The 14,410-nt window shown below is 33.4% G+C and overlaps 1 protein-coding gene across 1 annotated transcript in view; it reads right to left on the reverse strand.

The window, feature by feature from the left end:
* The window catches only part of LOC106459075 (glutamate receptor ionotropic, delta-1-like), a 50,039-nt gene that overhangs the window by 20,510 nt on the left and 15,119 nt on the right, over positions 1-14,410 (reverse strand). Inside the window, exons 2-4 of the mRNA XM_022385476.1 lie at positions 12,489-12,587; positions 10,787-10,989; positions 10,118-10,267 (exon numbers count right to left, since the gene is read on the reverse strand). Of these exons, the coding sequence (XP_022241184.1) occupies positions 10,118-10,267; positions 10,787-10,867 (231 nt within the window). The 5' untranslated portion in view covers positions 10,868-10,989; positions 12,489-12,587. The remainder of the gene's footprint in view (positions 1-10,117; positions 10,268-10,786; positions 10,990-12,488; positions 12,588-14,410) is intronic.

Raw genomic sequence — 14,410 nt, forward strand, 5'->3', positions numbered from 1 at the left:
ATTCTCATTGGACATTAGTACTTTTACGAAAACATTGCCTAACGTCATCGGTGAAACTCGACCTGTAATCGGCGTTTGATCACGAGAACTACGTGGCTAGCTAGCTCCCTACTAAGTGAATTGTACCTATAATCAACTCCCTCATCGTGTACCTTCGATAAGATATCAAGGAAGTTCTATTCCCAACTAGAAAGAAGACTTTATATTGCTTGTAAATTTGTGAAACTTTTATTTATAAATCATTGTTTGTAATAACCATTTGTAATAACTGTTATTGTAAATTGTATTGTTGTGTGTATATTAAAACGTACTTGTGTTAAAAGAGAAAACTGTATGTATCAATCTTGTTGCCAAATATCATAAACTGACTATATATATCAGCTTTTACTTAAATGCTAACTCCAAAGTACAATTTAACTACTAAATTTAAAGCATCATTTAACTCAATTTCAGACTATTTGAAATTCTAATACGTAACAGTAATACATTTACAAGCGCCTGCTATAAGCATTAACAACAACAACAACAACAAACAAACAAACTAATTTAATGAACATGATTTTGATTTTCGCACGGTTCGTGAAACAAAGATTGAAGACCACAGTGTAGGTTTTTCCATCACGGTTCGTGGAACAAAGTACAAAGACTACAATTAATGTTCTTCATCACGGTTCGCCGATCAGAAATTGGAAATTGCAGTTGATGCTTTCTTTCCTGTTTGAACGAAGTCAAAACATAACACAGAAATGCAGTGTTTAACATGAAAATGACAAGACTTAACCCAACGAAAATTTCGACTACAATCCAGATTGCTTAACTGCTTAATGAACACAATGTTAACACGACCAAAAAAATAAGATTTTTATTTTAAAAGCGTGTATTATTTAGAAGATAATATTATAAGTTTTTATTTCAAATGACCTGTACTTATTAAATTCTACTGTTTAAAATTTTAGCGCCATTTAAAGTGACAATAAACCAGAAATCGAAATAAACAGACCGGCATATCGATAATAAGCCACTGAAAAATTCGTTTTATATATAGAATCTGATTAACTTTCTCCATATCAAAAATAAAACAATAATTGCGACTAATTTTGGCCTGTTCTATTTAATAATAAAAGACGAAATAAGGCGTTTCTTTTCAAGTATTTATAGTCCTACTGCTTTCATCATAATATTAGCAGATTTATAGCTTTTTGTGTAATTTAATTTGAAACAGAATCCTCGTGCTTATTGTAATGTCTCCTGGTGGGACAGCGGTTAGTTCACGGACTTACAATGCTAAAATCCGAAGTGTTCTTTCTCTAAAACAAACAACCTTAATGTAATAAACTTTATGTGTTCTGTGTCGATAGTATATGAAAACCCATATATGCTATTCGTAAAGGTCAGTCATCTCCATTTCTTTAACATAAAGAAAAACTTTATCTTTTATTTGTTATTTTCACTAACTAATCTCTACGGGTTCGATAGATTTGACCGATCTCGTAACCAACATAAAAAAATAGGAAATAAATCTAAATTATGCTCCTTTCGTTCTAGAATGGCTACAAATTATAACACGAAAACATAAATGTTTAGACTAAATACCTTAAATCTCATAACGTTATACATTTATATATATTTATTATTTTTATTATATTGCCCTTTCAGCCGTGTCTGGCTAATATTGCAGAAGTTGTAATGACGTGGTGCACTTGCACTCATGTTACCCTATCCAATAATATGAAATTGACCTTTAGTCTTTACAAAGTGACCCTATCTTGGCTGTGTTTTATTAGACTAGTATTTAGTAAAATGCAGCAGCATTTCAATTATTATACATTATATATATATATTATTATTATTGTTTAGAAATAAGTTATTAAACTTACTTTTCTTAAAGCATAGAAGCAAACAATTACCTCTTCTAGTTACGACCTTTGTACTCAGTTGCTGTTTGACATAGGTTGCTAAGCCTTTTAAAATTTCGCACGTGGAGGATATCAAATGGAATTTTTTGGGGGGGTTTGTGTATCATGTGTGAACAGGTAATTATTTTCGTACATGCGTGCGCAGGTGCTATCCTTTCAGCCATATACCAAACTCTTGAACCCTATCAGCCATACGCTTATATCACTTTTGCTAATTTGTCTCCTGCATTTGTATAATATTTCAATCTTATTAACTTATACTTTCATAAATGTTACGCTGTACTTAAATCTTGCACGTCATATCCTTTCAAGCACGTGAGTTTCATGTTTTAACTAGTCTATCCTACCCCATGCATATGTGTAACCTCTCAATCCTATCAGTTGTACAGAGGTTGAGTGCGTTACATTAAAACAACTTTAGAACCTCTCCACGTCGTTAGAGTACATGTCGTCACGCCCAGTAATGCCCTATCTTACGACCATGTCCCTTGACAATAGCCAATTGACAATTGCAAAAGGCTCCATCGTAAGGCTTTCATGTCCAAATCACACCATTTGTTCATAATCCGGTTACTGTATAAAAACGACGGTTTCCCAGCGCCTAATTCAATCGTACCATCGCACAGAAATCCAAAGGTTACTTGACCAGAATGTCTTCGTATGGAACAGCAAGAAAATCCGTTTTGTTCTCCAGCTACATCAGGCATGAGACGATTGAATGGAAGGTATGACTAGAAGCTTTATCTTGATGAACCTATACCCTGTTGGCCTCATTTACAGAAGGAGGAACTTCTTGATTATGTTGAGTCTATTGCCTAGGACACGTGGACGGCTTTTGCCATTGAAATATTTGTTCGTGGATTTTTATCTTTTACAAGACGCCACACTTTGCTTACCACAGCAGGGGTACGACTTGTTGCAGGTCTCTTTCTGGATGGTCCTGATACCCCAAGTTGATCTACATTCCTTTGTTTGGAATTCTAAGTCCTCGATCTGAAAACGTCTTTACGACGTGAGTGCATGAAAATTTTGCGGATGTTACATACTCTTCCTAAAGCAATCAATTTTCTGTGGCATCACACTACTTACGAAACGCCAAACAATGTCAACGTGTATTTCTGATACATGTCGTTTCACTACGACTTTATATCATTGCGGTTGGCACATAACTTACTGATTTGCATATTCAAAATAATTTTAACATAACGTACTCAACTCTGTACATTTTTAATTGTTGTACTACCTAGCTTCTTGCACATGTATAACTTTTCATTTGAGTATTATATTTATAATTTTGCATGCATATTCACAATCATTTTATTCATCTGTGTCTTACATATACACAACCCTCCGTTTTTGCCATCATGACACTTTTAATTCTTGTTCTTTCGGACTTTGTAAGTATATATATATATATATATATATATATATATTCAATGTTACCAGTTTCAATACTCTTATCTTATCTTGCCTCTTTCAGATTTATAACTTTACACACATCTCACACTTACACTGTTAAGTTATAAATTTTCATATGTTTCACAGTACTTGCTAATGTTTCAAAACCTACGCCTAAGTCTTTTACTGAACGTCTCTGGACACGTTTCGTCTTTACATAACGCATATGAATACTCCTATTCAAGTATACAACTATGATGATCTGTTATTATTTTTTGTTCATTCATAAAGATTGTCATTCATTCTAAACACCTTTTTTAAGACGCACCTTATAACTCTTCTGCTATGAAACGCTTAGAACTATTGCATATATTTTCTGCTACCATTCATATCTCTTTCTCTATTTGACTCCTCGTTCGTTTGTATTCATTGTATTCTCGCATGTATACAGTGATAAATTTGCTGACCATTTGTTATGTAAACTTTGTAGCGCGATCGTATTTGTAAGCTTCGTTATCTTCAATAAAAGACGTGAGAAAATACTTAAGAGCTCCAGCTGATTGTCCAAGACCCGAATTAACAGAAAAGATAAAATGTTCTGCATGTGACAAACACAAAACATAACTATCGTGGAATAAAGCCAATGCCAAGTTTTAAACAGGTTTTTCTTTCCTCATCCATCTTGTGTGAAAGAAAAGAGAGCTTTTATATAAGTATATATAACAAACGAATGCAATTGCAGTGTGGGAAAGTTTCGGTGGATACAAAAGGTGTTAGAAAAAAAAAAAAAGGAAAGAGAGAGATAGAACTGGTTAATGTATCAGTTAAAAAGACTTAAAATGATTCGGAAATATTCCGATGTTAATACATTTCGTACAAATGGCTAGGATACTGAGCTTAACTTTTATATGAGTTTGGAATGAGAATGGATGAAAGGAAAACCGATCAAACATAACAGACATGAAAAATTTAAAGACAGTTATATATCTAAGAGTAGTCGCATTGGCATCAAATACAGATGGACTCATTATACTTTTTTGTATGACTGTTGAAATCTCCGAGCTGGCGTTGAGTGTCGCATGAAGTGTTGTTCAGATTGGAAACACCAAAAATCAAAATTTAAAAGAAGTTAAACTACACTAAGACTTGTTATTTAAATTTATATTTGAATGCGTTTTAATTCAATTTTTGGTAATTCCTTAAATATAGATTAGGCCATTAGGCGATACTCCCGATTTACTAATGCTCATTACAGACAGTAACTGTTGTGCTGTATTCATGTAAGACTTCAGCCTAGTTTGGTCCTCATTTATTTTCCATTTATAATCAATATTGTAAATTACTCTGCTCAATATGAAATTATTCCGAATAACTGAGACAGTGAGTTATTTTTTGCAGCAGCGTGAAGTTAAAAATAATTATTCATCTTCTAATGATTATTGTAAATGCGTGAATAATGGAAAAAAAATGAATACGCGTGAGCCTTGAGAGACGAGTTCGTTCGGACTGGACCTGAATTAGATCAATCACGTGATATCATTCGACTTCAAGCGTTTCGTGCGCAAAAGGATGTTTAATTATGCACAAAAACGGACTTTTATTTAGCAAGCTAATATTTCATATCATACTCGCAAACTCAAGCATGGCTTTTTTGTGGCTTCCTATTTCATAATATGCTAATTCTATAAGTGAGAAGAGACTCGTAGTGCTTTCGATAATATATAACAAAACATATTAAAGTCAATTTATTAAAACATGATTATTACAATACTAGAATTTCAAATAAGAATGGTTATTTTGAGTGAATATGGTAAGCTCATATTACTTAATATGGTTTTCGTGTTCTTTCGAGAGACCCGAATTTAAACAAACGATTGTAACTATTAATCTCGCCCCCAAAACAAGTCACTTTCATTACAAACCTATAACAACTTCGAATTCGTTTTTTTTAATTTTAAAAAGTGTTTTCGTGATTGTATTGTATTTTTTTATCTTGGATATGTTATATAGATTGTTATCGTTCCTTAAAGTTAGGTTGATCATGGAAATATTGGTCAGGTAATTGTTTGTTTTGAATTTCGCGCAAAGCTTCATGAGGGCTATCTGCGCTAGCCGACTCTAATTTAGCAGTGAAATATAAGAGGGAAGGCAGCTAGTCATTACCACCCACTGCCAACTCTTGGGCTACTTTTTTACCAACGAATAGTAGGATTGACCGGAACATGTAACGCCCCCAAGGCTGATAGGGTGAACATGTTTGGTGGGACGGTGATTCGAACCCACGACCCGCAGATTGCGAGTCGAGCGCCCTAACCACCTAGCCATGCCGGACCTGGTCAGGAAAGCGTTTGTGGATTTGTACACTCGTTATTTTTTCTTCCATTTAAACCTTAGTTCCATCGAATTATGGGACGGCCAGTATTTTTGTAAGCTAGATATTTTTACACACAGGTGGCTAGCCCAGTTAGCAGCCATATAGAATGAGCATGTTCGGTGACGGGGATTGGACTCGCGACCCTCAGATTGCAAAGTGTAGAATATTGTATCATGTCCTGATGTCTAGTTTGCGTACGTCTCACAATACTTGAGTACAATATTTATATCAATATATCATTAGGACATTCATGCTGTTAGAACATACTTGAAAGGGAATTCCTATCAGCACGACAGGCACTCACCCTTATACACAGTCTCCATATACTTAGTTTTACTTAATTAAAGTCAAAACAAATACAGGACTATTCAAGGAGAGATAGCTATCGCCACATATCGAGAATAACAAGTACTGACGAATGAAAAATAAACATGAGCTTCCAAAACGACAAAATACATATTAGTTTCTCTGGAGATTTCTTGTAACAGTAGAGCACTATCACACATATAATATATCACATATCACTGCATACTTGGAATAAAAAGTCACACAATTCTTGGAAGTAGATTGAGTGACTGAACAATTCAGTGACTTTGGAATTAGATAAATCTTTTGATCATTTTCGTTGACGAGATTAAGATTATAACTAAATATAATTCAATGACTAAAACTAGAATAAAATTCTACTGACTTTTACAAACAAGACTAAGACTAAAACGACAAATGCTGACTAAATTAACACAGTTATGTACACACATGCAGTGTTTGGTATTGTCATAATCACACGTCAAAGGTTTTATGTACACATATGCAATGTTTGGTGTTGTCATAATCATACGCCAGAAGTTTACTTCCGCAATGGACTTGCTGTCACGCCTTGTCAAGCAAACTTTAAAGTCAAACAACTTTAAACAACGTAGTCATCAGTGGTCTGATAGGAAAAGCAACCAGTAATATAATTATATATTTGTTATTATTTTACAAAGCCAGAAAAAAGAAATTAAAAAATGAAGATGAGAAAAGTTAGTGTATTTATTATTATTTCACAACTAAACTATTAAAAAGTTAATAGGTGATACATAATGTTTGAAAGTAGGGTTCTAATTCGTGAGATGAAAAGGCAACATATATTGTGCGAAGCACAATCAGCACGCAAAGCATGCTAATACTTTGGGTGTTTGAGGGCAAGATCCTCCCCAGAAAATTAAAAAGCAATAGGTGCTATGAGATTTAATCTAGAAGCAATTTTGCATGAAATATAGATTAAACACTTGTATGGCTGTTAACATATAACCCACAAATATCCAATGAAAAGTCAACAAATCACCATTCCGTTGTAATACTACATGGGAAGCTAGACTTAAATGAAAATAAATATTTATTTTTTATTATAGTAAAGTACTGCACTATCTACATGCAGAGTAGTTATTAATTGTTAAGTTATATTAGTAATTTAAACAACTAAGTACAAAAATAGTATATTAGCCATTTCAAACATTGACTCTCATATACGTACATCAATGCACTACTGAAATAACATGCTAGCATGTTCCATTCTTCTGGGGTGTTTTTCGACAAAAAAAAACGTACACACAGTTTCAGTGTTGATAGCAGTGTTATAACGATTATGAATTAAAGCCAGTCTTTCTTCGGTTTGTTTTCACCTCAAGTAGCTATTCAATCGGCAGAGAGCAGATGCCGAACGTTCAAATTAACTTCATGGCAGTGTGGCAAAAAAGTTTCAGTAACATAAATATATTTGGTACACTGAAGAATGCTTTGAAGAAAGAGAGATAACTGTTAGCTCTGAACAAATTTGTACAAGTAAAGTAAAAAGTTTTCAAAAAAGGATGTAAATGTAGGGATGGCTAATATCAATCCTTCAAAAACAATGCGAATAAGATAGTAGCGATGACATTTGCATCATCCCTGCATAATAGCACAGGCACACAGTGTAGTAGAATATTAACAGACAAAAAAATAGGATGAATTAAACTGAATTGTGATTGAATAGTTGTATATGTTGCTATATGTTAATTCTTGCCTGCGATATTATGTGGGGATGATGCAAATGACATCCCAATATCTTATTTGTATTGTTTTTGAAGGATTGATATTAGCCATCCTTATATTTTCTTCCTTTTTAAAAAGTTTTTCTTTGTTTTTTAATGCAATGTTTTAATAGACATAGGAAGGTTGTACTTTTAATAAAGTTCTAAATACAATGTTTGTTTGTTTGTTTTGAATTACGCGCAAAGCTGCGCTAGCCGTCCCTAGTTTAGCAGTGTAAGACTAGAGGAAGGCAGCTAGTCATCACCACCTCTTGGTGGAATAGTGGAATAGTGGAATTGACCGTCACATTATAACGCTCCCACGGTTGAAAGAGCGAGCATGTTTGGTGTGACGGGGATTCGAACCCGCGACTCACCGATTGCGAGTCGAATGCCCTAACCACCTGGCCATGCCGGGCCACTCTAAATACAATGAGGCTCCAACTATAATATCTATTGTTTATCTATTATTAGCTGGTAATTCCTATTTCACACTGTATTTAAGCTTTCTAAAGGAACATCAAATCTCTGTAAGAAAGCTATCTTCAAGAGGTAATGATAACATTGTTTACACTAGAATTATGATTTTTTTTAAATTACTACAAGGTAATGATAGTTATAAAAGCGGATAATCCGTTTGAAACTGTGTCACCTCAGTGAAACTGGTTGACATCATTGTTTTGGTTTTTGAGTTAACATGTAATAAAAAGAAACAGAAGAAAGAAGAACAAGAAATTCAAACTTTTTGCTGTGATATTTAGATACATTCCCAAAACTTGTCACTCAGTCATTACATATATATTGTTATAAAAGGAAACACTGTATAGTATTGTAAAGTTATGATGACCTAGTGAGGAGATATTTAAAATACCCTTTCGATGAACAATCCTAGCCATTCCTACATAGACAGTGCTACCGCCTACTTGATATAATTTTGACTTGTTTTAATATATTATTTTAAAACAAGTGTACTGTGTTGCTGTTTGTTTATTATTGAAATTTATCGCCAACAAGGCACAGACACCTATTACAAAGAATCCGGCCTACAAAACCTGACAGTAGCAATACGGCTTCGGATTTCCAATTACAAAGTGTCAACAGAAGCCATTGCATCCGACTATTTTAAGTCAAAAAATGCTAATGCTTCACCAGAAGAATGTAGACTATCATAAGAAGCTGCGCTATAACTATATGAGCAATAATTTTTTAAATCACAAAAATAAGGGGTTCGACCGAATCCCCTCCCTGCGCACGTGAGTGGTGATAAGTTGCTTAAATACAACTTAGCTAACCATCATTACAAACTTGGCGGTGAGTGTTTTTTTGGATGACGTATCTAAGCATTGGATAATCGTACCCACTCTTGATCCGTGAAGTTTATTCACAAAATAGTTTTAATACAGTGACGTGATCAAAAATAACATTATTATTATGAACTTTGATTTTATACCAATGGTGTTATTTTTCGTTGATCGATCAAAATACTTTCTTTAGTTCTCAGCATTATCGCAGACACCAACTGTTCACAATGCCAGCGATTATAACATTAGTAAACTTACTAGTACAGCACGTTTATTTGTTTGTTTAAAATTGCTACACAAGGGCTTTCTGCGCATAGTCGTTCCCAATTTTGAACTGATAGACTAAGAGCGAGGGCAGCTAGTGAACAGCGCCCACAATCTCTTGGGTTTCTTTTATTTGACCGAACAGTTAAATTTGACCTTCTCTCTTTTAGTACATTCACGGCACCGAATTACGGAGAGGATTTTTGTAGCAACGGTTCGCGAACCATAAATACTCGGATTCACAGTTCGGGCGTGTTAACCACATGGCCACGCCCGGCTCGAGTGTGGGAGGAGTATTACAGGAATGAAAAGAAACCTCTGGATCAGCAAGCGGCATCGCCGTTTCTCCAAATATTGTTAGTGGTTTTGAGTAAATAGAATGTTGTTACTCTTAGCAAAAGTTTTGAATTTGATAATGCCGTCACCGCCACTGAGCAAATAATACAGAAAAAAAATCCAACAACTATAAAATAGCATTCTTAATATTTCATTGTTACTACGTTAGCTTGTTTGTAATTAAGCACAAAGCTATACAATGGGCTATCTGTGCTCCGCCCATCACGGGTTTCGAAACCCGGATTCTAGCGTTGTAAGTCCGCAGACATACCGCTGTGCCATTGGGGGCACTATGTTAGCAAAACAAAGAAAAAGGAATATTAATTGTATCATTACTTAGAATTTATAGAAATGTATGTTTCTTTGAAAACGGTTTCTACGAACTAACATGATTTCGAACACAGCATGAACTGTAGTAATAAATTCTTGCTGACTGTTTATTTTGTAAATTCTTTAATGAATTTTACATGTTCTCACCTCTGTTAGTTTTCTGCTTCGATGTCGCTTATAGATACTGTACACTTGGCATGCTACCATGGGATAAGTACTCAGGTATTTAGCGATTTTGTGAGGATCTTCAACAATTAGGTATCTAGCCCAAGAAAGTTCCTTAAAGTCGCTGTCTGCCTGCGACGAAAAACAAAACTTTAAAGTCAGTTTGTGCTTTACTTTGGTCTCTTATCTATACAATAGTTACCATATTGTGAGTGAATTGATCAGTACCTTACCAATCTATACAATAGTTACCATATTGTGAGTGAATTGATCAGTACCTTACCAATCTATACAATAGTTACCATATTGTGAGTGAATTGATCAGCACCTTACCAATCTATACAATAGTTACCATATTGTGAGTAAATTGATCAGCACCTTACCAATCTATACAATAGTTACCATATTGTGAGTGAATTGATCAGCACCTTACCATTCTATACAATAGTTACCATATTGTGAGTAAATTGATCGGTACCTTACCAATTAAAATTGTTTAAAACGATATCCTGCTATGAATATGGATTTCACTAGTATATTAGTGTGCATGAATTTGTTGTTTTAAAGACCTCGTTTTTATAGTTAAGCTGGCATTTATCATATGTCTATAACAATAATTATATAATAGTAATACAGTAATTATATATTTACCATATCCATAAAAAATTCAAAGTTCGAATGGACAAGACAAATGACATTTATATAAGAACGTTGTTTTCGAAGTTCGTGCATTGTTTTCCTGTATTTCTTATAGGTGGCGATAAGGGCCTCTTTGGACGACGTGTCCAACCATTGGATAATCGTGCTCACTCTTGATCCGTGAAGTTTATTCACAAAATAGTTAATATAGTGACCTGATCAAAAACAAAACTTTCATTGTGAACTTTCATCAACATTAGATAGTAATTGTTGTTAACACAACATCATTTCACATTTATGACAAAAAAGGCCTAAGCTGGCGAAGCGTGATCTGTTGGTCGTAGTTACATCACAATAATATTGATGATGGTTTTTATCACGTCTTTCATTACTGATCCTATATAGATTTCTGAACACTCTTCGCCAAATTAGACATTGTACACCATAACATTAAATGTCTTATAAATAACGTTTCAACTGAGACTTTATGTGTTGTAATTCCAATCGACTTTATGGGCTTTGGTACTTAGTGAAACACCGCATCGGCAGCGGCATACAACACGCAAAGTATTGCGGTTGAAATCCTACTACAGTATACTCTTTTCGCTGGAAGCCCGTAATAGGCCAGTAAAGAAAGATGCGTATTAAAATTATCCCCAGTCTTACTGTGATGTAATATCACACTAACTACTGATTAACAGATCATTACTTTACATTTTTGTGGATCAATTACCCAAGCCCTTTGAACGATAACTAATGTATTGTAAGTAGTACGACCCTGGTTATTCAACTATAGTCTTCACATAAATATCCTGCGTTTTCAGAAAGTAAGCCATAACCTCTGAAAGAGGCATGGCTACCTTCAGAAATCGTTTTATGTAATGCTAAATGGTGTAAATAAAACACGGACTCTGATATCATATAAAACTATTAATAATCTGTAACAGCACTGACAAACAACGTGAATATGATAAGGAAACATGAGAAGCTGTCACTTAGAATTTGTACTTTATATAGTCCCAGTTCGTGAAGATTTGTAACGTATAGTCGCTTTGGCTTAACTATTAATGTTGGTTATCAGTTAAACATGCGGAAGCCTAAATGTTTTCAGGGTTTGTTTAACCACCATAGATAGATTAAATGTTTAAAATATAGTTCAGCACATTGCTTAAAACTCTTAAACTTGACCTACCCAAGTTCTTAGTAAAGTATAAAGAAAAGAATCAGTTAAAACTATAACCAGTTTACTTAGGTTGTCTTTGTAAACATCATAAAGGTTAATCAGGAATGTTTTGTTTCCAACATAATCTAACGTATCTCACCTGTTAGCTTTGAAGATTATAACGCTAATATTTTGAGTTCCATCCCAGCACATGGTCTATTGCACAGCATTATATCAAAACAAACTAATAACTTCCAACATATATTAGATAATATTTTGATTATTTGTGTTCAACAAACAGTTACTTATCAACACAAAAATGACATTTGATAATACATAGCAATATTCCTTAATAAAAACATTTATGGCAATGATGGAATGAGCCTAATATTTTACCCTTTGAACTTTAGACTTGCAAAAAACAAATAACTCACAAAATATAAGCTTCGATACATTTTTATAAATAATTTAGTAATTCCTGCTATATCTTTAGGATGATAAATAATTATTTCTAAAATGTTCATCTACAAAGAAGTAAAATAATCCACTAACCATCATAAAGAATAACCACGAAAGAGGTTCTTATGATCTTTGTGACTGTGTCCTCCAAAAGACTTTCAGAGATTTCGTCATGAAGTGAACAGTTGCTTTCTGCAAAAGTAAAAAAAAGGTAAACCCAACTATAAGTTTGCGACCTTAAAATTCATTTTAATAGAATTTTGAATTTCTTTCAAACTGTGCATTATATTCAAGTTACGACATAACAATCAAATGTGCCTATACTATTCGAAGAACATACCTTTTTAAAGTTATTTAGAAGTCATCCAAAGTTTCATTAATGTTAGAAAAATAGCGCTCTGTGTAGAATATTGTAATTATGGAAAAGTCCCACCAGCAAAGACGTAAACTAATTTATTATTAAAAACACACTTGGAAATAAACACTGCTTCAAGTATAAATTTACTGACAGACTTTCATCACGTGTTATTCTTAACTGATGTATAAGAGAGATTTGACAATACAGTTTCTTTTTTCCTGTTTTGGTATGCCCTTATAAAGAACAAAAGTATTGCAGTATTTTGGTGCAATCCAAATACATTATTACGTAATTTGCTAAAACGTATGCAGAAGTTTCATGAAGAGCGTTTGCAAACCGGCACACAGAATACCGGACGCGAAGACAAGCATAAAATAAAATAAACATTGTTACGTATTACAATTTCGAATGATCTGAAATCGAGCTAAATGATAATTTAATAGTTAAATACATGCCGATTTATCTCGAATTTAGGATTTTTGCCAACAAGATTGACACACACAGATTTCTTTTTAATACAAATATGTTTTAATATACAGACAACAATACAATTTACAATAACAGTTATTACAAATAGTTATTACAAACAATGATTTATATACCAAAGTTTCACAAAGTTACAAGCAATATAAAGTCTTTTTTCTAGTCTCGAGTTAATTTTGAGTTAACGTAAGTACAATTCACTTAATAAGGAGCTAGCTAGCTCTGTGGTCTTCTCACGCCGATTACAGGTCGAGTTTTTTTACCACTGACGCTATATAATATATTCGTAAAAGTACTAATGTCCGATGTGAATCCACTGAAGTTAAATGGTATATAATGTTCAAACTTCATAAATGTTCATGGTCAAATCTCTCAAGTTTTCCGATTAATAAGCGCTAATCACAATTATAGCTTCTGAGGTTTATAGCACACAAACTATAGCAAACCAATAATGAATACTTTTTTTGGCGCGTCGCACTGGTTATATTTATAGGCGTGTGGAGAGTTTCTTGAAATTTCAGTTTTACGTAACAATACTGATGCTAACACTAGCGTTTACGTACACACATATATTGTTGATTCTTACACTCGAGAATCGAGAACCTTCTACAACTTTAGAGAATAGGTGGGAGTTTCGCAATACATATTTAACAGTATACTTTATTTTTCAAAAATTTTTGGCACGTGTGTAATGTTCAATCTTGAAAACTAAAACTTATTTTAAAAAAACAACGATTATTTTACATATAATTCAATAAAAATAAAAATAAGATTGTTTCCAGTCTCCAAATTACTAAAATAATAATTTACTGTACAAGGTTAAAAAGTTAATTGGTATGAATATACGTGAATCTATTGAGATAATTAAATGTAAAAAAAGTAAATTTAAGTTATTGAATAAGGATGATGGACCTGATGGAAATGTTGTCGGCAGATGGCGTGAAATTCTTTAATATGTAAATTGTTTTGATAATTGTATAAATAAGAGTTATTTTTTGCAAAACATTACACTACTGAGAATGATGCAAGATATACGTCGAAATATGTAGAGTGTATGAGATTGTTTTCCAGTCACATCGGGGATTTTACCACTTTTTAACCTTGTGTAATAAGTTATTATTTTAGTAATTTCGAGACTAGAAACAATCTCATTTTTATTTTTATTGAATTGTAT

This window comes from Limulus polyphemus, unplaced genomic scaffold (assembly GCF_000517525.1).
Source record: "Limulus polyphemus unplaced genomic scaffold, Limulus_polyphemus-2.1.2 Scaffold555, whole genome shotgun sequence".
NCBI classification, from domain to species: Eukaryota; Metazoa; Arthropoda; class Merostomata; order Xiphosura; family Limulidae; genus Limulus; species Limulus polyphemus.